The sequence below is a fragment of the Meles meles genome, chromosome 10, assembly GCF_922984935.1.
Source record: "Meles meles chromosome 10, mMelMel3.1 paternal haplotype, whole genome shotgun sequence".
Lineage (NCBI taxonomy): Eukaryota > Metazoa > Chordata > Mammalia > Carnivora > Mustelidae > Meles > Meles meles.
Window position 1 is genome coordinate 107,231,113 of NC_060075.1, and position 27,462 is coordinate 107,258,574.

The window sequence follows — 27,462 nt, forward strand, 5'->3', positions numbered from 1 at the left end:
CATCTGTAAAGCAGACACAACACCACCTACCGGACAGTGTTTTTATGGGGTTTAACCTAGGTGGTTCATGATCTGACTTCCCTCCTAATTTTCAGTCATTAGACTGGAGTATCCTTATATTTTCTCAACATGCATCTTATATTCTGGTCACACCAAACTCCTCGAGGTTCTCTAAAGGTGTCACTTTCATTCTACCCCTTTGATCTGAAAACCATCTTCTTCTGTCTGGATAATACGGATTAATTCACCAGCACTCAAGGAACCCTTCCCTGACCATCTCCAAGTTGAATCAGTTCATCCTCTAAGCCCCAAGATCGACCTGTACAAATGTAATATTTACCTGTTTATTGGTGCACCGCCCTGACCACACTCTACATTCCTCGAGTTCCTACACTATGTCTTCCATCTCTTTCATCTCATCATTGGTTCCTAGTATACCCCTAACCCACAGTGGGGGCAGGGAAGGGGGGAGGTACTGGATGGACGATTCAATGAATGTATGACATGCAGGAGAGCATCGGGCCTTATTTGTGATGCAGTATGGATTCAGATTCAGTTAGCACAATCTGAAATTTAGAAATGATGCAGCCTATGCTTGCCACGCTATCCCTTCGGTCTTGCCATTTAAACTTCCGAACAATAACCGCTAGGGTTCCTGAGAAGTTGTCTAAAGGAAATGAAAATCACCATGAAATGAACCCCACATATGGTCAGCACACTCTGTTAAGAATGTTTTATCTTGTTTGTATTAAGTTAGCATCAAGGACTTTCAAGCTTACAAATCCCATGAAAGAGGAAAACTGACATACAAGATGTCAATATACCACAAAGCCAAATGGTAAGCACGATTTTCTCAAGTTTCAGTCTGGTCACTGAATTCCATTGCCTAGCAGTAGAATTTGAAGGGCTATGCATGTCTCCTGCTATTGGTTCATATGCTTCTTCCTTGAAAAAACCAAATCTTCATGCCAAAATGGACATATTACGTTTCAAATAGCAGTAATGGCAGAGAAAGAGAACTGATTCCAAATAGCCATTTTCTGTAGCTAAAAATTACAGACTAACTCCTCCCAACTTGATATGTTATAATTAGAACAGTTCAAAGGGGACAAAAATAGCAATAAATCAAGAAATAAACCGTAAGAGCCAATCACAGTACTTTATACCCATACAAACACATGCATCACTGAGGTTTCTGAGCTACGGAACTATCTGATGAAAGAGGCTTCTGAAACATGCAGGACAGAATTTAAAGGAGAGCAATTTGTTAAAAACCCTCCCAACAGTGGGACTCTGGGGGCATGTGGTCCATCGTGGGGCTGAATGAGCTGTGTTTACATTGCCACATTTTCAGGCCTTGGAAAGCACTACCTTTCACGTATTTTTAAACACAGAATCCTGATCTTGACTAATACTCTGAGCTGGTGTGACGTTTCTGTTGTAAATTCACCTATTTTACCTTCTATCTCTGATAATGTTTTCCTTTCAGGTCTCATTCTGATAACACAACAAACAAATTAAAAAAATCTTTTAACTTGAGCATTAAAAGGAAGACTTCTTTTTAAGGAAGTCTTAAAAGGAAGACTTCCTAAGACGGTGTTGTCTGTGTCAAGAGGAGCATTCTGGTTCCCGGAGCCTCTGGGTTCTCTCTGCCTTCACTGAGACATCCTGTGACCTGCCATCTGCTGGGACACCTCTGCTGGTGAGACTGGTTTCTTTGGCCCAGCTTTTTACCATGTCCATCTGGCACCTGCTGCGATGACCGTGAAGATTGCCACTGTGGCTGGCAGTGAGATCCCTGCATCCCGCATCCTCCTCTGGTCCACTGGTCCTCCCAGAAAGGGGATAGTGGAGAGAGAATAGGGAAGAAGCCTTCAGCTGCTTTATCTGCTGGACATTTTGCTGTGACGAAGGAAGGGTCTGCAACCTTCCCAGGCTTTCCCCCCAAGTAAAAGGGGTACTGACTTTCAATGTTCTCGAATTCAGACAGATTTGTTAATATTTAATTCTCCCCTCCCAGTTTCTAGATCCCACTGGAAGGCCACAGGATGCAGAAGTGAAGGTATTCTGGGGACGCCTGGGTGCCTCAGTTGGTTAACTGACTGCCTTCTGCTCAGGTCATGATCCCGGGGTCCTGGGATCGAGTCCCACACTGGGCTCCTTGTTCAGCAGGAAGCCTGCTTCTCCCTCTACCTCTGCCTGCCACTCCCCTGCTGTGCGCTCTCTCTCTCTCCCTGACAAGAAAATAAATAAAACTTTAAAGGGGGGGGGAGAAGTGAAGGTATTCTGTCCCCTTTCTCGACCTACTTCCCTTTCAGGGACTCCCTCCAACACTGGGACATTTGCTCCTTCTCATGTTGTTGGAACGTCACTGCTCTGCTCTGCTCCTCAATCCTGCCTCCAAGTTTTGATTCATAAGAAAATCACTATGTATTACCCCTCTTTTTTTTTTCCTTCTTGAGAAAGAATGGCTTTTGTCAACAAAAGGTGCTTACTTCAAGACCACGATCTTGCTATCAATGTGACAAATTCGATTTGAAAGTTCAAAGTCAAATTATGACTCTCTTGTAGGGCTTTCCTTCCCAAGAAGTAATGGATGTTCTTGATTTAATGAGATGGAAGAACCAAGGCACAAGTAGGGACTTGGGAAAAGAAATCTGATACATCTGATACAATGTGCCTCTCAAGTCCAAATATATACATTATATATAACATAAATATATTCAGAAGAATTCATTTCTGTGAAGTTATATTTAACTTGAACCATTCGTAATGGTTCAATGGAATTAACAAATTATGTTTTTTATACAAACTTTTCACTCATCATAGAAAACAGAGCAGAAATAAAAATCACAGATCTCACTAAGCAAAAGAATCTGAAATCTACTGGCCTAAAAGAATTTCCCATTGTTAGTGTATGGAGCAATTACTGTAATAGAACATGGTTTCTAATTTTCAGAAATAGAACTCAAGACCAAAATATCACTTATTCAATTTTCATCAAGATGGGTCTGCATTTATAATACTTGAGTCATTTTAACTCTCTACTATTCCCAAATGATATCCCAAATAGCAATTTACAGGGAGGTTAGTTGTCACAATCTTCCTTCTCGGGGGGAAATAACTGATTGATCACACCATGAAGTCCAACCAAAGGAAATAAGAAAAGCTAACGTGGACTGAGTCTGCTATTACGTGCCAGGAACCTCTCTAAGGGCATTACTGGTGTTAATTTTATTTAATCTTTGCCATAATGGTTCGAGGTAAGTGTACCTATTTTGAGTTGACAAATTAGGAAATGGAGGCACAGGAAGGCAAGCAGTTTCCTCAACACCACTCAAAGTCTAACCAGTAGAGTTATTTGAACTCTGGAAAACCCCACCACGTCTTTACATCTCACCACCACACTGGCACCGCCACACAGGTGAGGGAAACGTGAGGGCACTGAATGTGAGGTGTAAGAAAAGAGCCAGGCACCAAGGACTCTGCTATCTTTATAAGGACAAAAGAAAGGACCGAGGTCCCATGTTTAGTGTTGGCATGCATAATAACTCCCAGAACCATATGTTTTAAATGACCCGATCACTGGGTCTTTCGTTTCTGATCACTTCACATTTTCAAGCATGAATCATCTAATGAAAAAATTACAGGGCTTTCTTTTGAACACATTGTTTATTTGTCACCAAGCGATCTCAGATATACTTTAAACAAATTCCTTCTCTAAAGGAAAGACTACATACCCTCATGAATGGCATAATCCAAAAATAGAAATTATTTAAAACAGCTCTCACACCTTTTCTAAATTTCCTACATTGTGAAATGACAGCAGTGTCTCCCTTTCAACACTGCCTTCTAGTCAATGTAAAAAGAAATAAACCATCCCCACATGCTCATATTTGGTGTTTACTTTTCCGTCAGTCATCTAAAATGGGACGCAGGAAAAGGGATGTGTCTGTCTCTGTTAGAAAGAGAAGAAAAGTGAAGGAAAGAAAATCTAATGCAACAAGAGAGTTGCCAGATTTGGAACTGATTGAAAGAGTTTCGTGTCACCAAACATTTTTCAAAGACCGATCAATCCGCAACTCTTTTTATAAACCAACCTGTAATGACTGGTGTTTCCACACATTTTCTTCACACAGTTGCTTCCCAGTTTGGCAGTGCCTTTAATCTGAAAACGTATTTCAAACTTTAGATGATCACACAGAACCTTTTTGGCATCATGGAAAAGAATATTTAGATCATAAAGACTTAAAGGAATGTAAGCTCGAGTTCCAAGTCGTTTAAACTTTCATTACAGAGATGCCGAAAGCCACATTGCCCGGCTTACACGAGGACGTTTATAAGCGATGCCATTTGTAACTCTGACTAATTAAATGAGAATTTAAAAGGATGTGAAGAAGAAAAGCAGGGATTAAAATTGATATTAAGTGAAACATATAAATTCTACAGGATAGCAAATACCAACACGGAACCGAGCATCGCCGTGTGATGGTTCCTATTCACGTCTTCTGGCGTCGAGGGGAAACCACCTTGGAGAAACCAACAAATCCTTAAAATAACAGAAAGTGCCAGCAGTAACAGTGGTATACTTAGTAATCCCTGGGAAAATTCAAAGAAAGGAGAGTAATGAAATTTGTCACCTGCTGACTGGTTTCTGCTGCTTCAGAAAACAAAGAGCACATCAGATCAGGGTTCAGAATGTACAGCCAGAAAAGAACGGAATTCCTAACGGCAAAATAACTGACTCCACTATGAATACAAACCACATTACCCTCATCCCAGCCCCCAAACCACTGGTTCTCAAAAACTCAGTGCCCACCCAGCCACAGGAACATCTTCTGGGAACTGGCAAGAGATACAAATTCTCAGGCTCCACCTAAGACCAGCTGAATCAAAACTCTGGGGATAAGGCTTGGTAATCCATGTTTTCATAAATCCTAAAGATTATCTTCATGCACACTGAAGTTTGAGATCTACGGCCTTAAATGTCACAACATGATCAATACAAGGAAGAGACGCCCTTGAATCTGAACAGTTGTAACAGTCAGGAGTTATCGACGCTTACTCTGAGCAAAGCTCTGTATGACATCTTACTTACAGTCACTGATTTAACCTTTTTGTCAACCTTGTAGCTGCTATACCCACGCCACTCACTAGCTAAACTGGGCACAGTGAAACTGGGTTCCCAAGAAAAGACAGTGCTCTTATGAGAACAGTGGGTTTCTTGAATGTAGATCTACTGAGAGAATAAACAGAGGAATGAAGAGAGGATTTTCATGCACCTCTGAAGCAATTTTTACTGACAAAAACCATCCTAAAATTTTGAAATTTCTTTGGAAAAGCAAATGGGTCAAGGTCTAGCTTTTTCATGAATCAACTCCTTGAACTGGTTCCATTCCGATAGCCTTCATTCTGGTCCAGAATGAGATGCAGACTGGGGCCAGCTACCCAGACACACTGAGTAGTGTTGGTGGTAAGTATGATGGCAGGTACCAGCACATTCCATCCCTGCGGCCAACCCTCCACCCTTAGGAAAGCAATGGATATTCTTAGCATCGGGGGACAGAAAATATCAAATAATTCACATCGATCATTTGATATTTTTAAGCATGAATCATCTGATGAAAAAAATTAGATGAAGATAAAGATAAAGATGATGGGTTGAAGTGTTTAAGTGACAGCTCAAATCAGGAAAAAAACTAACAGCCTCTTTTTATCCTCTTACATAGTTCCACTACCTCATGTAGTCACTTGGCTTGAAGCCGTGAGGTCTTTGTGTGCATTCCTTTCTCCTCCTTCTCTCATCCAAGAAATCACCAAAGCCTAAAATCATATTGTTCAGACTCTTGTATATGTCACTTTCTTTCTATTCCAATCTCCCTTACTTTACCTCAGGCCCTTATGATCTTGTCCTGGATGGCCACAATGGCATCTGCACCTCCTTCTCATGTTTATCATGGAGACCAGCCTCAAAGTCACTTTTATCACAATACTTCCTTGCTCAAATCCCATCAGAAATACTCCCTTAGTGACAAGATAAAGTCCAAACTCCCCAAAGATGTGAACATCTTCACAGCCTGGCTCTGGATTTATCTCCAGTGGTCTCCTCAAGTGATTCCTAAACTCGAATCGCCGTTCCAAACTCATCGTCTCCAAAGCGTGTCATGGATGTTCCAGCAAATCTTCATCCCTCCCCCACAGCTTCAGACAAAAGACAATGGCTATGAAATGCAAAGTTGAAAACAGGCATTAAAGCACAGAATAAATTAATGTCTGTTTACTCTTTAGGATGTGATTACAGATTAGTGCTTCCAACTTCTTTATTCTGCCATATTGAATTTATAACTGTTAGGAGAAAAATGGTAAGTGCCTAGAAGTTTAACATGGGTCTTTGGTTAGCTTATACAGCAGCATTTGGCTTAAATATCAAACCTGAGCTTTCAGATGCCAGAGATAAAGGGGAAGAAAGCTTCTGCTCCAGAGGCTCACATCCATGACATGAAGCAAATACCCAACTCCCTCCTTCCTCTCTCCACAGAAGCACCACCACAGCCAAGGTTCCCAGGATTTGACTAAATTCATTGCTGGAGGAATAGGGATTCCTATGTGTCCCTTAGGAAATAACCATCCAACTACCGAAACCAATCAACTGAGTCCTTCAACTCTATTTAAAAAACTAACAAGAATCACCAACATTTAAGTGAAACCAATGGAGTGAAAAAAAAAATGTTCCAGGGATGTCTGGGGGGCTCATTTAAGCATCCAACTTGTGACTTCAACTCAGGTCTTGATCTCAGAGTTGTGGGATTAAGACCTACATCGGGCTCTGCACTTACTGTGGAGCCTGCTTGAGATTCTCTCTCTCTCCCTCTGCCCCATTCCTCCATTCTCTCTCTCTCAAATAAATGATAAATCTTTTTGTAAAAGGATTCCAAAAAGAACTAATCCCTAAAAAGTAAGAATTTCTGAAAGAAATAAAAAGAACTTTTAAATGGATTATAATTATTATAATCAACAAGACTAAAGAAAATACTGCCTTCTTTTATAAAAACAGTTGATAAGAAAGACTAGAAGAAAGAGGAGGAAGAGAAGGAAGGAAACAATCAGCATTTTTGGAAATTAAAAACAATGTGGCTGAAATAAAAGATATAAACAGATGAATAAATAGTAAAGTGGATATGCATATGAGAAAAATTTCAATTAGTGATTTGGAAGATCATAAGAAGTCTCCCACAGTAGAATAAAAGGGACAAAAATAGGTCTTGGCAAAAACACTTTTTTGCCAAAAACATACGGAATCAAGCAAGTAGTGTAAGAAACAAAATTAGCATTCACTACCAACAGCGTGATGTCCAGCAAAAAATTTAGGAAATTATTAAAATACATATGAGTTTACTAAGCCAGATGGAAACAATATCAATATAAAAATCAGTAGCTATCTCACACGCTAACAATCACAAATTAGAAGACGAAGCCCATAAAGATTTCATTCAGAATTCAAGGGACACTCACATAATAACTAAGAATAAAGATAAAGTAAATGTGCAAAAGATATTTTTAGAATAACTGTCAATCTTACCAAGGACATATAATAAGCCTTAAATCCTAGAAAAACACCATGTTCCTGGTTAGGAAGATTTGATGTTGTAAAAGTGAATTTGCCCAAAATTAATTTATAAATTAAAGAAAATCCCTCATCCTTCTAAAATCTATATAAAATAGATTCATGAAATGAGCAAGGTCATTTTTAAAAAGGAAGAAAATCTGGCCTGACATACAATGCAATAGGGTAACTAAAAATCAGCAAGAAACTAATCCAGAGATATATAGACTGGACTGTAAACAGAATAGAGAATCCGGAAAAATATCCATACACATGTGATATTTATCATGATAATGGTTCTATTTCAAACCAGCAGGAAACAGAAGACTAACAACAATTAATGCCATGGGATACATGGCTTTTTACGTGGTTTAAAACGAAAAATAACAAAGTTATTTTAGAATCTTATATCATAGACAAAAATCCTTGGTATAATAAAGAGCTAAAAACAAAGCTATAGGGGCGCCTGGGTGGGTCAGTGGGTTAAGCCTCTGCCTTCAGCTCAGGTCATGATCTCAGGGTCCTGGGTTCAAGCCCCACACCGGGCTCTCTGCTCGGCAGGGAGCCTGTTTCCCCCATCTCTGCCTGCCTCTCTGCCTGCTTGTGATCTCTCTCTGTCTCTGTCAAATAAATAAATGAAATCTTTAAAAAAAAAAAACAGAGCTATAAAAATGTCAAAGAAATAACAAATGCAGATATTTTAATAACTTTGAGAGGGCACGTCTTCTTACAGAAGACACAAAGCTCAGGTGCCATAAAAGAAAAAAACTGACTTATTTGACCACATGAAGAACCAAAATGTCCTGTTTGGTGAAATAAATAAATAAATAAATTCTTTTTAAAAAGCATCAAGTTAGAAAGCAAGCATCACTCAGGGGGAAAGTTTACTGTTTGTAAATAGAAAAGGGGTTAAAATCCATAATATACAAAAGTAAGGACTTCTCAAAATCTAATAGATATTTAACAGTTAAGATGAATCAACCTAAAAAGTTCCTGTTCTCATTTTGAATCTAGGAAATGAAGGTACTAGTGCTCACATTCATGATATGCAAATGTCACCTCTTTCTGAATCAGCTTAGTACAAAGAAAGCAGCAGGGACCAGGAACATCTAGTATGGGCAATGGTGTGAGAAAACAGCATTTCCCATTCAGTTTTGACTGGAGTATAAATCAGCACAGCCTGTTGGGAAGCATTTTGGTAGTTTTTACTGAACTTTAAATCGTGCTTACCTGCTCACCCAGAAATCATACTTCAAGGAATTTATTCTAGAAAACTTGCACATTGTCTTACTCTGTGCATTTAAACATTTCAGGTCATATATGTGCCATTTAAAAAAATGTGTTATTCCCACATACCAATATGTATTCTTTGACAATAGTGAGATATTTAAATAATTCATCATTAGTATCATAACATATAACATATAAATAAGGATTTTAAAACAAATTCTTTAAATTTCTTTAAAAATACTGACCACATTGCCCCACCATTGCATACCCTTAACCACTGCATACTAAATATTTACATGGAAATTCTCTGTCTCCATTTTTAGGTACAATGTGCAACTTTATTGTGTCCATTGAGTCAATAATGGCTCTCGGCTAAAGACCAGTGCAATAGGTAAAAAAATAACCCCTCAAAGGTGTCCACACCCTAATTTCCAGAAACTGTCAATGTGTTATTGTACACAGCAATGAGGGCCTTCTACATATAATTAAATCAAGGCGTTTGAGATGTAGTAATTATGCTGGGAATCTGGCCGGGCCCAGTACAATCACAAGGGTCCTTAAAAGAGCAAAGTGGACATAGAGGAATCTGTTTCAAAGTGATGTATAGTATGAGAAGGACTCAAATGTCCGCTGCTGGCTTTAAAAATGGAAGAAAGCCATGAGCGAAAGAACATGCATGGTTTCTAGAAGCTGGAAAAGGCAAGGAAGTTCATTCTCCCCCACAGCTCCCATAGGAATTTCACCCTGCAGACATTTTGACTTTTAGCCCAGTGAGACCTATTTCAGATTTCAGACCTCCAGAATTATAATAAATTTGTATTGTTTTAAGTGGTTATATAAAAAAAAATGTTTTAGCAATAACTGAAAACTAATACCATCAGACCCTGTATCAGGTGATATAAACATTAACACATGCTCTCACCTTTGCAGCCCTTTTAGTGGAGGAAATGATACAAATTATAATTCTTCAGATAGATATTAAATGTCAATTTATAAGACTCTCTGATTTTTTAATTATGTATAATTTCATTATATCTGCTGATACACTATCACTTTGGAACTCCTTAGATGTCTGCATGTTATATAAAATTGACCTTGGTGGTTGGATATTATTGGCTGAGAGTAAATAAACTTACAAGTTTGTCCTAAATATCTCAGTCTTTGCTATTAGGGCATTCTTCATGTCTTCTTGAATTCTGTAGGTAATGTTGTAAAATTATTTATTATTAAAATAGGGATAAAAGGGACACTCAGTTTCTATATTTCACTGTCAGCTTCACTTAAGAGTTTGGCAGACATTCATTATAGTACATTATTGAGCATTTATGCATAAAACATAGTTTATGAGTTGACTTTTGAATCCTGAAATTTTTAGAAAGTAAGCAAAATGTTTGTGTCAGTTGGAACTTCTGAAATGGATTTTAACAAGTAAACTACGTGGGAATTTCCCACTGGGGAAGAGAATTGTGGGCACTGCCTACAGGTGTCAGGGCCTCACTTACAACAGCCCTTGAACCCCTGGTGGGCAGAGACAGGAAATGATTTGTCAATATGCAAGTGGGAAGAAGTGTGTTAGCCTGTCATCTGCAGGGCCTGCAAGTCGGTCTCCTCATCAGCCAGAACTAAGAGGAAAAAAGGACAACTCAGTCGAGTTACTCCCTTGATGGAAAATTTCAACTATTTCTGAGATGTTTTCCCTTTTGGCATATTTTACGTTTCCTACACAAACTTTTCTCCAAATTAAAGTGCTTTTATGAGACTTCCGGTATCAGTCAGGTTCAAGTCAAGAGGCAGAAATCACACCATTTCTCTCTTCAGAGATAACTGAATAAAAAGCATTCCACCTAAAGTTGGTAACCGAACGGATAAAAAGAGAATTCTAAGATATTACGAAGGTAGCGGCTGTAAGAAGAATTTAGCACCCCCAGAACCAGGGGAAACAATAGAAAATGCTAGAATTATTAAACTTGGGCCCTTAGAAATAGGAGCTGTGGAGTTAAAACTCAGATCTCCAAGAAGGTACTGGCCTGGGAGAGATGATTTCTCTAAGACAGGACATTTAAGTGAATTCTGTAAGTGTCAGAAAACTTCAAATTGAACTCAGCTGCCGTCTCCTAAAAAGTCCGCTGCCGGGGCACCTGGGTGGCTCAGTGGGTTAGGCCTCTGCCTTCAGCTCAGGTCATGATCTTAGGGTCCTGGGGTCGAGCCCCGCATCAGGGTCTCTGCTTAGCGGGGAGCCTGCTTCCTCCTCTCTCTCTGCCTGCCTCTCTGCCTACTTGTGACCTCTGTCAAATAAATAAATAAATTCTTTAAAAAAAAAAAGTCCGCTGCCGTGGGCGGGGGTGGGGGGGTGTTGCTGGCGTGATGAGCGCAGGAACCTCAAATGAGCTGGAATCCATGGGAAGAAAGCAGAAAAACAGGCAAGAGAATGTCTTTTTGTCCCCTTCCCACCTTGGTGACTCCCTCTAGTGCCTCCCTTGTGCAAGATTCAAACAGGAAGTCAGAAGGCAAAGCAGCAATGTGGTTTCGAGTCCCAACTCCAACATCACAGAGCAGAGCACAGAAGCATGGATGTGCCTGAGAAACAGCTCAGCAGTTGGTTCAGCCCTTCGACGGTGCACGTCCAATATGCTTTCCTATAAGCTTGAGCAACAGCACAGCTGTGTGCACGTAACAAGATGCAAGTGAATTTGTATTAGTACAAATGATGTCTTATTAGTATAAGCGAAGACACCCTCCCTTCAAAATCAATGGAGACAAAAATCTCAACAATCTCGGTATCTATCCCTATGCAATTCTACTCTCCAAATTTGGCCACGGTCCCATCTGCATTTTCTCTTACCTAACACTAATTGGAAAATCATCTCAAGAAAGCTATAAAATACAAAGAGAAAAATACACAAACTGCTACGCTATTTACGCAACTGGTCACAAGGCTGTCACTGACGTTTACAACTTCCTTCTTTCACTGTCTCTCCCAAGCTTCCTCTATCCATAGCCAAAAGTTTAGTCAGTCAGTGTTCTAACCTGGTGAGGCAACCCAAACCTTCACTCCTGACGTATCTGAATCCGGTTTTGTAACTTCTATTACTCGATTTGGAAGTACTAAGTCGAGGCTCCCAGGAAAATGCGCTGGGTCTCAGACACGGTCCTCCTGGGCCTCGTGCAGTGGTCACTAACCCTATTTTCCCTTGGCAATCAGGATCCATTACTCCAGCCAGCAGTAACCACCTGTGTTAACTTGTTGCTCCTGTGGAATTTAAATCCCTAACAAGTCAGGTGGCTGCCTCATGTTCAATTCAATGAATCGGTACTGTGTCACCTGGTAGAGGCCTTCTTTCCTTATGAAGTGTGGCTACCCCCAGACCTTAACCCCCAGACCTGTAGAGGGAGAAGCCAAAATGCCGAGAATGGGCTTTCAGACATTATCATTCATGGAGCCATTCCTAACTCCTTGATTTCCTGAGCCATGTATTTTGGCCACAAGGGAGACAGCACCAGACATTGGACTCTGAATCAAAGTGTAACTGCGTTCTGGAAGACAGCCCCCATCCTTCCAGCTGTGGTCTCCATTCCACTCATCCACTGGGAAAGCTGCTTCCAAGTGATGAGACAAGGGGTAAGACAAGTTAATTTCATAGGCTGGAGCCAATGGATGCACATTTTAGTTGTGAGACGCTGCACAAAGTTGTACAGAAATACCATGATCACAGACAATACATTCTGTGAATCCAAGGATGGCGGTCCTGGCAGAGGCATTGGGGCAGGGAAGGCAAATCCATATCAGGATTACATGTCAGTATTGGTGGGGAAATCGTGCCGCCCCATGATGGCATGGGTCCCAAGTTATCAACCCACCATGAAGTGGTCTCTGCTATTGGAAGGGTAGGCACGAAACAAGACACAACCCTTGGGGAGTAGTAATCTATGTTGTTGAGCCCATCCACAGCCTCTATCCCCGTGTCATGGCTATGCTGTGCATGGGCCCATTGAGCAGGGACTGCGGTGGCTGAGAAAAGAGACTTACTGACATCCGTTAAAAAAACGTGTCATTTTGTTTGCTTGAGAGCCACTAACGAGCATGAACATGGGACACAATTATCTTCACACTCTACACCTATGCAGGGGAGGGAGGCTATAGGTTATAAATAAGACTTTTGAGGCCTAGAGAGGTTCAGCAATTTCAAGGAAGTTCAGTAACTTGCCCCAAGTCACAGAAGAGAAACCAGAAGAGCAAGAAATGTCCCCCAAATCTGTTTGATTCTAGCCTACACAATCTCTCACTATTCTAGTGTCTCTAAAAGAATCAAGAACAGGAACCAGAAATGAAACTGAAACAGAGAAAGGACATGATTACATTATCAATAAGGCTAAAAAAAACCCCAAAACCCTAGTTTTAAAAAGTGAGGCTCTTGGGGCGCGTGGATGGCTCAGTCAGTTAAGCAGCTGCCTTCAGTTCAGATCACGATCTCAGGGTCCTAGGATTGAGCCCCATGTCGGGCCCCCTGCTCAGTGGGGAGCCTGCTTCTCCCTCTCCCTTTGCCCCTCCCCCTGCTTATGCTCTCTCTCTTTCTCTCTCTCAAATAAATAAAATCTTAAAAAAAAAAAAATTGGGGGTGCCTGGGTGGCTCAGTCGGTTAAGCATCTGCCTTCAGCTCAGGTCGTGATCTCAGGGTCTTGGGATCAAATCCCTCATGGGGCTCTCTGCTCAGCAGGAAGCCTGCTTCTCCCTCTCCCTCTGCCATTCCCCCTGCTTATGTTCTCTCTCTCTCTCTCTCTCCATATATATATATATATATGTATATATATATATATAAAATAAGTAAATAAAATAGGTTAAAAAATTTTTAAAGCTAAAAAATTAAAATTAAAAAATAAAAGTGAGGCTTCTCACCAAGGTCAGTGTTGCAAAGAACTGAACAGACAAGGCAAGAGGTTAAAATAGACTAATATAAAATCATTTATCACCTTTTAGCTGAGACATGGAGATAGTAACCAAGTATCACTGGGGCCTGCCAGGAGTTGCACGATCAGCATGGTTGATCAGCATGGTTATCCAACGACAAGGAGGGGACAGCGGTGGGTGGCAACAAACAGAAGACCAGAAAGGGCTGACCAAAGAGAGAGGAGGCAAGGTAATGTCACTGAAGGTCGTGTTAATGTCACACGTGTATGAAAGAAGTATGCAGAGACTGGATGAGCAAAGCCAAAGTTAACATCCAGTATATTCTTGAAGTTCCCAAATAAAGGAGAATTTATAACGGTATCTACTTCTAGAACCACTTAGATTATTTTAAAAAACGTGAATTCACCCAGCAACAGTGAGCAGTACATAAGAGACAGTCAAAAACAGGAATTAATAGTGACGGTAGTAGTAATTATAGCAACTTAGTTGCATAGTAATAATGCAACTATAGCTTGCATTTCTTGAGGCTGTACGTGTACCCATACTTTGCGATGCAGTATTCACATGATCTCGTTGCGCCATCACAAGCCTACAATGGCCAATATTAGAGACACCATTTTACAACTAAGGACACTAAGGGTTAGAGATAGGTCATTCATCCAGGGTTACATAATTAGTGACAGAGACAGTTACCACTGTCTGCTTCCAAAAGCCATGTGCTAGACTAGTAAAGGAGAAAGGGAGAGAGGGAAGCCCACAGGGAAGGAGGGAACCTGACAGGGAGGGAGGGAAGGAAGAATGGTGTAAACAAGAGAAGTAAGTCCTTGAAATTAAACAGTTCAGTTAGTAATGGCAATACTTCTTGATCTTAAAGACTCTTGAACAATAAGTTCATATGCACCCCCATTTAAATGTAGACCAAGGGAAACAAAAATTTGGCCTCAACCCTGACCACTCCCCATCCTACTGACATCTATCCTATTTTCCATAATCTAGGGTTTTTTTCCCCTGTGTTCTTCATTGCCTGGCAATTCCGGGTGTTTTAAATCCTTTAAGACACTCTGGCAACAAATTTACAACCTTTTGGATTGAGATCTTGTTTTAGAAACAAAATATTTCAACCTGTACCTGCCAGCCTGAGTGATAACTCTAAGAGAACAAGTCCCTTATAAGTTTTTCCATCCCTTCTCCAGCCATCTAAAATGTGGCAGTAAATGCCTTCCCCCAGGGATTCTGCAGCCCCGCATCAGTGTGCTGCCAACGTATAAGGGAAAAATGAAACTCTTGATTCAAGTTACTGTATCGGAGATACCTGTGCCCACAAACCGTATTAGAGAAGGGAGAGCATACATGGAATGGCAAAGCCCTCACCTCAAATTATGTTGGTTCAGGCCAAGAATTCCTTCTATTCCTCTTCCTATTGAGCAAATGACTTGAATGTTTTAAGTTTCAGGTTTTGAAACTTGAGTTTCGTAGCATTTTCTTAAAAATATGCTAATATTTAGCCAAAGTCCTTCATATTTGTTATTTTATTTGATCTCATGAGATCAATATTACTACTACCATTTCACAGGAAGCTGAGGTTTACTAGCACTCAAGATTATGGGACTGAAAACAAGATTTTCTCACCCAAATGTCTTCTAAACCATGAAAGCCCCTAGAAAATTTAACCGTAATAGCCTCCAGAATTTCTTCAAGTGGTCTCATCTTTAAAAAAGCTATATATTGAAAATTAGGGATATTCTAGCATTTTTTAAGGATATCATGTGCTTTTTAATGCTTTGTTTATATTCCATATGTCTAGGAAACTTGCTATTAGTACCTTCTACATAACAAATTGGGTGCCAATCCTTATTTGGACCTTTCTTTTCCTTTAACTCAATGTAAAAATTCCTTATTTTCTCCTTTGGTTATTCTTTCTGTCTGTATTAAGTAAGCCTGTTTCCTACAGGCTTACTTTTTTTTAAAGTTTTCTAAACTTTAAAATTAGAAGCTATCAGAGCTTCCTCTTTTTATTTTTATTTTTTTAAAGATTTTATTTATTTATTTGACAGAGATCACAAGTAGGCAGAGAAGCAGGCAGAGAGAGTGGGGGAAAGCAGGCTCCCTGCCGAGCAGAGAGCAGGACTCGGGGCTCGATCCCAGGACCCTGGGATCATGACCTGAGCTGAAGACAGAGGCTTTAACCCACTGTACCCCAGAGCTTCCTCTTTTTAAAGATGGTCCAAATTCCAAAGTATCAGATGAGTCATAGTACCTGGAATTAATAAGTTGTTGAACGAGGTTTTCAACAAAGTCAAAGTTTGTTGGACACCTTTACAAATTATCCTAATTCTGCCCTAGAGTTCCCTCAAATTCACACTGATTCTGTCTTGGCAATATAAAATTCCCTACTAGAAAGAAAATCCACTTGTATTCTTAAGCAAAAATAATCTGTTTGTCTGCTATTATAAGCTAATGAAACTTATCAATAGCTTGTCTTTTCTTTATGACTTGGATCATCATAGTACTTTTTATTACAAATTCTACTCCTCTGGAAGGCTGTTCCAGAGATTTAATTCAGATATATGCTGTCAAGATTTTTCTTACTCTTCTTTTCTCAGCTCAAAGAATTTTTTGTATCTACTATACATAAAGCATCCTGTGAAATCATTTTTTTAAAAAGATTTTATTTACTTATTTTGGAAGCAAGAGAAAGCTCGGGGAAGGGGCAGAAGGCAAGCGGAGAATCTCAAGCAGACTCCCCGCTGAGCTAGGAGTCCAACTAGGGACTGGATCTCATAAGCCTGAGGTCATGACCTGAGCCGAAATCAAGAGTCGGATGCCTAACAGACTGAGCCACCCAGGTGCCCCAAGATGTGTTTTACACAGTGTTGTTTCACTGTATTTTTTGTTTAATTATTACAATTATTTATTTTGCAACAATTTTGGACATAGAGAAGAGTTTAAAAAAAATAAAAAGCAGGAAGTGTTCTTACTACTCTTTACCTAGCTTTGCTTTATTTGGATTTTACTAGCTTTTCCCTGAATGTCGTTTCCCTATACAAGGATCTAGTTCAGGATTACATCATCATTACATCATTACATCATCACCGGTGATGGTACCAGGCTGCAGAATAAAAGTGTGTCTACCAGTTTTCTCTGCTATAAAGTTATTATTCTTCCTACCATAGTTCATAAATATTTGGGGGGAGGATGGTGACATTCTGAAAATACTCTGCTCCTCATTAAACATTCACCCACCAATGTAAGCATTCACTGGTGGATTTTGCCTACTGTAGTTACTATTGTGATGTTCTAACAGTGGTTTTCTATTTCCTTCATTCCTTCTACATGCATTAACTGAAATATTTCTGCAAGAAAGACTTGTCTCTTCATCTCACATATTCATGTATTTAATCAGTCATTAGGTCGGTGTGAACAAGTAAATCATTTTGTTATTTGAGCTGTAATTCAAATACTTTGGGGTTTTATGCTCTTGCTTGGATCATTTGTTATTCCATTTGTTCTAACTCGGGCCATTGAAGTTTTTTCAGGTTAGCTCCTATATCCTCCTGGTGTGTCCCTATACTTTTTGTTTTAGTACTCCCATATTTTCTGGCACCACCTGGTGTCCAGGCTTACCTTGAATTTTCCTCCACAAGCCCTGTAAGCAACTATTACTTCAAGAAGCTCTGATACTATTTAGTAAGAGGATAATATTAAAAAGCAAGATCTGGGAGTTAAGTATGTTCATGACTACTATGGAAACACTGCTCCTAGGAACCTCACATGTATGAACACCTTCTAATGCACACACGTATATGTATATTTTTTCTGTATTTATTTATCTGTATATATTAAAAAAAACCCACACAGTTGATATTGATATCTCTGACTCCAATCTAGCACCACAGGGCTCATTCTACTTTCACTGTGTTTATTTCTAAATGCTTTGACAACAAAAGAAACCTGGCTTTCTTTATCTACAGTAGATCTGCCCATCTGCTCAATCCTATTATACATGTAAAGTCGTTTCAGAATTGCTAACCCACACCCACATGAAAGACAAAGTTACCAACCCTAATGTGTGTCATTTTTGTCTTTAGCCTGACAGTATCCAGTCAAAACTCTGGTTTCCAAAGTCACTTAGGTCAGCTCCTTTCTTCCCTATTCCTCTCAGTGTAGTTTATCATTCCTGAGTCACAGTCAAGATCGTGCATCTTTGGTCTTCTTGACATCCTGGTTGATTTTTTTATTAATTTACATACTCTTCATACTATCAAGTGGTATAAATTTCTGTATTGACCACCATAGTACCACGCAGAACAGTGCAATCACCCCCGAAATTCCTGTGTGCTGCCCCTTTGTAATCAATCTCTCCCTCAGCTCTTAACCATATCAATCATTAATCTGTTTCCCAACTCTGTATTTTTGCCTTTTTGGGAAATGCTATATAAATGTAATTATATAATATGCAGGCTTTTGTTCCTGGCTGCCTTTATATAGCAAAATGAACTTAAAATTTACCTGATGTGTGTCTGTGGTGGGGGTAGGGGTGGGAGGGGGGTTGGCAACTTCCAGAATGATAACATGAGTAGCTCCATGGATTCACTCCTCAATGAAACAATCATAGCTGGTAAAAATCATTATTAAGAACAACCATTTAAAGTTTCTGTAAATTATCCTAAGGATATATAGCAAAGGAAGAAATATTTATTCAATAAAATCTACTAAATCTCAATAAGAAGAGCATAAGTCTGTGGCATTTGGGCCACAACCCACTCTCTCCACGAATCACCCCTCTCTTAGGCACCCTTGAGATCAGCAGGATAGAAGTTCTACTCCCAGTGGTGCCTCCAAGAACAAAGGGCTCCCCATCCACCCAGCCCCCAGCCAAGGACAGTATCTCTCCAGAAGGTGCAGGCCAACAGTATTTCTCATTACCAACCCTCCCCTACACCCACACCCACCCTGAGCTCACTACTGCAAAGTCACTACTTCAGACAAGAAATGTTAGAGGTATGGGGCCGTCTTCCTCTGCCTAACCCTGACTCATTGAGGCTTTACCCCAGGTATAACAGGCCAAGAATACTGAGATCCCAGTTACTTTTGTCCCATTTGCTCATAGAACAGAGATTCCATACTGGGAAAGGCAAACAAAAACAAAATGAGAAGCTACCAATCCCACCAAGTGCCCTGCTTATAGCGGCAAGAGTATCATTCTGAGAAGCTACCGCCATCCCTGCCTACAGCTCCAGAATAGTGCCTCAGAGACGTTGCTGGAAAGATTAAGAATTCTCCCAAAGGAATTGAATGTATTTGGAAAGAGTGTGGAGAAGTTGAGGACTAAGGATGCTCTCAAAATCATCAACAGATAAATGGATAAAGAAGATGTGAGATAGATTTAGATGTGTGTGTGTGTGTGTGTGTGTGTGTGTGTGTGTGTGTGTAGGAATATTATGTGGCCATCAAAAAAAAAACAAACCCTGAAATCTTGCCATTTGCAATGACATGATGACATGGATGGAACTAGAGGGTATTAAGCTAAGCAAAATAAGTCAATCAGAAAAAGACAATTATCATATAATCTCACTGATATAAGGAATTTGAGAAATAAGACAGGATCATAGGGGAAAGGAGGGAAAAATTAAACAAGACAAAAACAGAGAAGGAGACAAACCATAAGAAACTCAATCTCGGGAAACAAACTGAGGGTTGCTGGAGTGGAGGGCGGTGGGAGGCTTGGGATGGCTGGGTGATGGACTTTGGGGAGGGTATATACTATGGTAAGTGCTGTGAATTGTGTAAAACTGATGACTCACAGACCTGTACCCCTAAAACAAATAATACATTATATGTTAATTTAAAAATAATGAAGATTTGCTGGTAGGCAATTAATAGGAGGATAGTAGCTGTATGAAAGGAAAACAAAAGTAAACTGGAGAACCAGTTATCAGAGAGATAAAAAGTAAACTGGAGAACCAGTATTTATCAGAGAGAACCAAAGAAAGGAAAAACTAAATAGACCTATTCTTGTAGTCAGAACAAACCACAAAGACAGGCCTCAGAAAACTATCCCCATAAAGAGGAACCAATTTAGTTGGATCAGACTATGGGGCTATTCATGCCCAGAAGCATTGCTAAAAACAACACAGAAAAACCTGGCAATTAGTAGGGCCTAACATCCAGATATGATATCAATCAAGGCAGACAATTTAACAGAGAGATTAGGAAAAGTCAAACAGAGCTCTGCTAAAACCACTGTAATCCTATGCTGAGAATACTCATGCCTGAGGCCACACCTTCTGAATATAAACATCAGAGAGTTCAAACTGTAAAGGGGGAGGGGGAGGAGGGATTTCCCTGAATCAGACCAGAAAAGTCATTAAACAAATAAACAGGAAATAACAACAAGCATTGCAGAGGGGTTGCGAGAGAATATGTACCCCAAATTGCTTGCAATACATTATCTAAAATGTCCAGTTTTCAAAAAAAAAAAAAAAAATGATGACACATGCAAAGAAACATGAAAATGTGACTCACACACAAGAAAGAGTAGGCAATAAAAACGACTTCTGAGAGTATCCAGATGTCAGACCTAATGGATAAAGACTTCAAAATAGCCTTATAAGTATGATTGGAAAACTAAAGGAAACCATGCCTAATGAATTACAGGAAAGAATGATGAAAAAGGTCTTGCCAAATAGAGAATATCAATAGTGGGAAAGAAATTATTTTTAAAGGACCAAATGAAACTTCTGGAGCTGAAAAATACAATAATTAAAACAAAATATTCACTAGAGGGGCTGAAAAGTAAATTTGAAGTAGAAGAAGAAAGAATGAGTGAACCTGAAGATAAATTGATAAGAGATTATACAGTCTGAAAAACAGACAGAAAAAAGAATGAAGAAAAATAAAGACTCAGAAAAATGTGATACCATTAAATACAACAACAGAGGCATAATAAGTGTACCAGGGAAGAGGGAAGAAAGGAGCACAAAAATATTTAAATAAAAAGTGGCTAAAAATTTCCCAAATTTGATGAAACATTAATCTACACATCTAAGAAGCTCAATGAGCTCCAACTAGGATCAATTTAAAGAAATCCACACACAGACACATCTTAATCAAAATGCTGAGAACCAAAGACAAAAAGGAAATCTTGAAATCAAGAGGAAAACAACTTGGAACAAAAAGGGAACACCAATAAGATTGGCAGGTGATTTCTCATAAAAAACAATGCATGCCAGAAGGCAGGGGTTATTATATTGAAAAGTTTTGAAATTTTTTGAAAAAAAAAATCAAGAATCTTACAAAATTATTTATCAAATAATTATTTTTCAAACAGTTTTTCAAAAATGTAAATGAGTTAACTGGGGTGACTGGGTGGTGCAGTCAGTTAAGCTTCTGACTCTTGGTTTTGGCTCAGGTCATCAACTCAGGTTCCCTGCTCAGCAGGGAGTTGTCTTGAGATTCTCTCTCTCCCTCTTCCTTTGCCCCTCTCCCTGTCTAGAATAAATAAATAAAGGTAAATGAACTAAAGATATGCCCAGATAAACAAAACTGAGAGAATGGGTTGCTAATAGATCTTAAGAGACATATTAAAGGAAGTTCTTCTAGTCCATATGAAAAAAACCAGTAAAGGCAAATATCAAATATAAAAGATATAATAAATATATATTTCTTCTTTCTCCTTTTAACTAAATATGAAAGAAAGCCTTTTAAACATGTGTATATATGAGACCAACTCATTATATGAGTTCTTAACTCATTGTATGAGGCCAGTATTACCCTGAAACAATAACCAAACAAGATGTAAGAAAATTACATGCATACATACATACTTTTATGAAAATAGACAAAAAAAAAAATCCTCAACAAATTACTAGCAAACCAAATATAGCAACACATAAAATGGATTATACACCATGACTGATCCAAATTTATCTCAGGTATGCAAGTTTGGTCTGACATCTGAAAATCAATTACAGTAATATACCATATCAGTAAAAAAAGACAAAAAATAATGATCATTTCAATAGATACAGTAAAACAACACTCTTTTCTGATAAAAGCATTCAACAAACAATAAATTTGAAGTAACTTCCTCAATCCTGAATAAAGGTACCTATTAAAAGACCGCAGCAAAATTTATACTTAATGGTGAGAAATTAAATGTTTTGCTCCTTAGATCAGGAACAAGGCAAGAATGTCTGCTCTTGCTACTTCTACTCAATATAGTACTTGGGTTCTACCTATGGAATTCAGGCAAAAACTGAAAGCCATCCAGATTATGTAGGAGGATAGCATGATCTTACATACAGAAAATTTCCAAAGAATCCACATCGTCCCCTAAAAAATTTTCTTGGCACTAATAAATAAATTCAGCATGACTGAAGGAAAAATCTATTTTATTTACATGCAGTATTAACTAAAAATATAAAACTAAAATTGAGAATCAATCAATTTATAATATCATCAAAAAGTAAAGTACTCAAGTACAAAATTGGCCAGAGGCGTACAAGACTTGCACACTGATAATACAAAATACATTTGCAGTAAATTAAAGAAGAGGAAATAAACAGAAAGACAGTATCTTCAGAATCAGAAGACAATATTGCTAAAATGGCAATATTACCAAACTGATCTGCAGATTCAACACAATTTCTATCAAAATCCCAACTAACTAATTAGCAGAAACTGACAAGCTAGTCCTAAAATTTATGTGGAAATGCAAGGGGGGAAAAATCTTGAAAAACAAAGTTGGGGTACTCACTCTTCATTTTAAAACTATGACAAAGCCACAGTTCAAGACAGTGTGGTACTGGCAAAAGAACAGACATACAGATTAATGGAGCAGAAATAAACCTCACATTTACTATAAATTGATTTTCAATAAGGGTGCCAGAAAATTCAATGTAGGAAAGAACTGTCTTTTAATAATTGGTGGTGGGCCACTGGTTATTTTTATGTAAAAGGAAAAAGGTAGACTCCTACCTCACACCATATGCAAAATTAACTCATGGAATTAATTAAACTAAATGGATTAGAGACCTAAATGTAAAAAAATAAAACTATAAAATTGTTAGAAGAAAACATAATCAAAAATCTTGATATCTTTGGATCAAGCAATGGTTTCTTGGATACAGCATCGAAAACACAAGCAACACAAGAAAAAAATAGATAAATGAGACTTCATGAAAATTAAAAGCATCTGTGCTTCAGAGACCATCAAGAAAATATAAAGACATCCTACGGGCTGGAAGAAAATATTTGCAAGTCATATATGTGATTAGGGACTTGTATCCAGAAGACACAAAGAACTTTCATACCTCAATAATAATAATGGACAAATAACCTAATTGAAAAATGGGCAAAACATTTGAATACATTTTTTGAATACAAAAACATTTGAATATACATTTATCCAAAGTAGGCATGCAAATGGCCAATAATCACTTTAGAATATTTTTTACATCATTTCATTAGTGAAATGCAAATGAAAACTGTAGAGAGATACCATTTCATACCCACTACTATGGATATGAAAGGAAGAAAGGAAAGAAAAAAGTAAAGGAGTAAAGGAGGGAGGGAGAGGGAGAAAGAAAGAAGGAGGAGGAAGGCAGGAAGCCAGGAAGGAAGAGGGAAAAAAGAAAGAATGAAAGAAAGAAAAGCAGAGAGAGAGGGAGGGAGGGAGGAATAAAGGAAAAAAGTCAGAGGGAGGGAGGGAGGGAGGGAGGGAGGAAGGAAGGAAGGGAAGGGAGAGAAGAGGGTCGAGGGAGGGAGGAAGTGGGGGGAGATAGGGAGGGAGAGAGAGAAAGAAAGAAAGAAAGAAAAAAAGAAGGAAGAAAGGAAATATGGGAGGGAAGGAGAAAGGGAGGGAGGGAGGAAAGAAGGTAAGTGTTGGCAAGGACATGAAGAAATTGCAACCTTCATGCATTGTTTGTGGGATTGTAAAACAGGGCAGCTATTTTGGAAAACAGTTTAGCAGTTCCTCAAGAAGTTAAACACAGAGTTATATGAGTCTCCTGGCCATATATGCAATATAATATGCTATATTAAAACATATGTCTACACAAAGCCTGTACTTGAATTTCCATAAAAGCACGATTCATAATAGACAGCATGTGGATATAAACCAAATCCCCATTAACTGAGGAATGCAAGAGTAAAATGTGGTGCGTCTATACGAAGGAACATTATTCAGCCATACAAAGGAATGCAGTACATACTATCACGTGGGAGACCGCTGAAAACATCACACTAAGGAGCCACTCACATACACGTGTTGAATGATTCTATTTATATGTAATGCACAGACAGGCAAATCCATAAAAACAGAAAGTATATTAGTGGTGACAGGAAGCTAAGAAGAGGGTAAAATGGAGAGGAAATGCTAATGGGCTTCTTTTAGGGGTTATACAAATATTCTGCAATTAGATAGCGGTGATAGAATTCACAGCGCTGTGCATGTGCTGAAAACCATGGGTTACATACTTTAAAAGGGTAATTTTTCAGTATATGAATAACATCTCAATAAAGCTCCTAGTTTTTTAAAAGGTTACACACTGTACGGTTGCATTTATTTAACATTTCTTGAAATGACAAAATTATAGAGATGGAAGGAAAATTCACGGTTGCCGTGCATTAGGAATGGGCCAGTGGTTGATGTGACTCTAAAGAAGCAGCAGAAGGGAGATCGCTGTGGTTGCGGAACAGTTCTGCGCCTGGATTGTGGTCATGGTTACAGTGCTCTACACATTCGTGTAATAAAACAGCATGCACTATATATACACACATTTTACTGACGTCAGATTCCTGGTTTTGCTGTTACGCTATAATTATGTAAGGAAGATGTAATCATCGAGGGAAGCAAGTGAGGAGTCCACAGGACCTCTCGGTATCATCTTTGGAATTCTCTGTGAATCTAACTCTTTCTAAATAAAAAGTGAGTAAAGTATTTTAAAAGCCTTCAATGGTCTTTGAATCCAATCTCTGTCAATAATGTCTTAATGATTAACCTGCTTCTCAACGAGTTCCTGAATACTGAAAAAGACACCTTGGCAGATAAATATAACATATTACAGACTGTGAGGCATAAATATATCTCTCGTTACAAAACAATTATTTGGTACTCCTGTTTATTGATTAGTCTCCTATTTGCTTAGAGTCAACCTCGTACTGGGCTTCTTTCTCGGCTGGTGCTTAGCACAGGGCTTTACACTTCGCACACAGCTGACACTCATGAACTATTTGACTATGAATGAGCTGTGATCTTTCGGTCTCAGCAAACAGCTGCGGTACCTCCATTTCATTACTCTGAAGCATCCTCTAAAGGCATCAGCGAACTCTAATTAGGGCATCTTCCTTTTTGCTTATTTAAAGATTCTCTAGAGCGGTTTTGGGTTCACAGCAAAACTAAAAGGAAGGTCCAAAGAGTTTTCATTTCTCCCCATCCCCCACACACGCATAACCCATTATCAACATCTGCCACCAATTACATCTTTACAAATAAAGAATTAACAATGACACATCGCAATAACCCAAAGCTTCTTCTTTTCCACATATAAATTTCTCAGTCTCTGAAAAAATATAGTCCTTCTTTCACTGTACTTCTATAGTTTGTAGAAATATACTTCTCTGAGCTTAAAGACCATGCAATTACCACTATTTGTATGAGAATTTCATAATTTAGGTAAGCCCTAGTGGGATTTGTAAACTTGTTTGGGATAAGAGTTGCTTAACGAAAAAAAAAATCCACTTTTTCAATGACATAAGGATATAATATCTTTGTGTGCCTTGGGTCAGAGGATCCCAGACTATAGACCAGCATCTTAGTACCTAGTCTACTATGTGCTCCTGCATGCAGGTGTCCTGGCTTCCCCATCTGCAGTGACACTTTGAGGATAAGGAAGATAGATCTCCATGGGACCAGGAACTGAACTGTATCCCGGAGAAAGCTCTTTAAAACAAATTTGACCATCCGAGATGGCTGGGAACAAGGTTTAAATGAGATCTGTCAGTCCAGTTGCAACACAGTAATACCACTCCCCACGATGCCCACACATGTCTATAATTACTGAAGTACCCAATTTCCTGTAACCTGGAGAATACTTCTACACAATGCTCACACACTGGTCATCTGTAGCTGATTACCAGAACTGGAGTTTATGAGAGGTTCAGGGCCAGAGTTGTGGCGGACAGGATATAAAATGAAGAATGGAAAGCTTCTACTAGCTCTTACCATGCATGTTTTCGGGTAGGCTCTGTCCAGTACAGCTTGGACTTGAGGAATTCTATCTTCTGTCCCGAATGTCTACCATGAAACGGATAAACTCTGCATACGGCATGGATGGTTGTATGCAGGCACACGTAAACCCTGCCCCTGCCTGCCACCCAGGACCGCCAGCGCGCTGGCAGGAGTCCCTCGGCTCCGCTCCCAGCGCCGGCGTCACACCGCGGGGGCTGCCGTCTTGGATGTGGATCTAACCCTTCAGCGCGGTGCACAAGTATTCCATGAACTGACCGTCGGGTTCCCCGTTGTCAACTCCCACCAGATCTCCTCTGCACGCCGTGCTCCAGCCATGACCCACCGCCCTCCCCCAGGCAGCGCCACATCGCCCACTGCACTGCTCGGTTAACGCTTCCGCCTGAAGTACTTTCCCATCCAGCACTGCATTTTCCAGAAAACACCCAGTCGTCTTGAAAAGAAAAAGAATCCATTATAAGTCCCTTCGTTTGAAGCTCTTCACATGCATTACCTCACTGAAGTTTGTTGTGTGGTTTTTTGTTTGTTTGTTTGTTTGTTGTAATTAATGGGGCAGAAATGATTCGAACCTCCATATTACAGAGGAGGAGGCTGAGGCGCAGGAAGGTTGGTTGGTGCCCAGAGTCACTCCACGAGGAAGTGGCAGAGCGGGAATAAAAGCCAGTTCTGTCCAACTATAAAGACCATGTTCATAAACAACACTCTCCTCTCTCCAAAGCATTCTGTGCTTCTACCATAGAATCCTGGGGGAATCTTCTAAAAATCCAGATATCCTTAACTCGGTACTAACCTGTGTTATCAAAATCCTGCTGCTAGAACCTGCAGGATCTCTATTTTGAAAAAGTTCTGCAGGTGACCGATGCCTACCCTGTTTGAGAATCACTGCCTGACGATATAAAAGGGCTTACAACAACTATTGACACTTCCACGTACCACGAAGAAATTGGACAGCGTCTGAAACCAATTTTGAAAATTTAACCATTTTTCATAAAAGTTAAATGAGACATATCTATTTTGCAAAAATGAGAATCTGTAGAGAAGTATTTCCAAGAGTAACTGCATTCTGGTAACATTTTAATTACATTTTATAAATTAGCAAAAATCTGTTTTGTAAAGAAAAATGAATTTAAATTATCTTTCATTTAAATTTTTGACAAGGAATCAACTACAATTGGGTGGAGAAGATCTGAACATTTGATTGAGTGTGTGGCTGTCTTAGTGGTCCTCAGGCATCAGAAATAAAATCTCAGCTATGGTGCAGAAATATCAGCAATCCTTCAGGCTTCAACTACTCAGTGTTTTATGTCTCTGAAACAGCAAAGGGAGAATTGTTATAATCAGTCCATTTGAAATGTGAGAGAACACAAACAATGGCATAGAAGAGTCCTCTGACATTTTAATAAGCATCGTTTTAAGGTGACAGAAATCTGAGGGAAGGGCAATGAAATATGAAATTTTACTTTGCACATTTAG

At 39.2% G+C, this 27,462-nt stretch overlaps 1 protein-coding gene across 6 annotated transcripts in view; it reads right to left on the bottom strand.

Moving 5' to 3' along the window:
* Nucleotides 1-27,462, bottom strand: part of SUGCT (succinyl-CoA:glutarate-CoA transferase) — a 793,120-nt gene that overhangs the window by 333,640 nt on the left and 432,018 nt on the right. The window contains exon 13 of one of the 6 annotated variants that reach the window (XM_046021136.1): nucleotides 4,101-4,168. The exons of the other annotated variants lie outside the window; for them this stretch is intronic. Within the exon in view, the coding sequence (XP_045877092.1) occupies nucleotides 4,101-4,168 (68 nt within the window). The remainder of the gene's footprint in view (nucleotides 1-4,100; nucleotides 4,169-27,462) is intronic. 6 annotated transcript variants of the gene reach the window in all.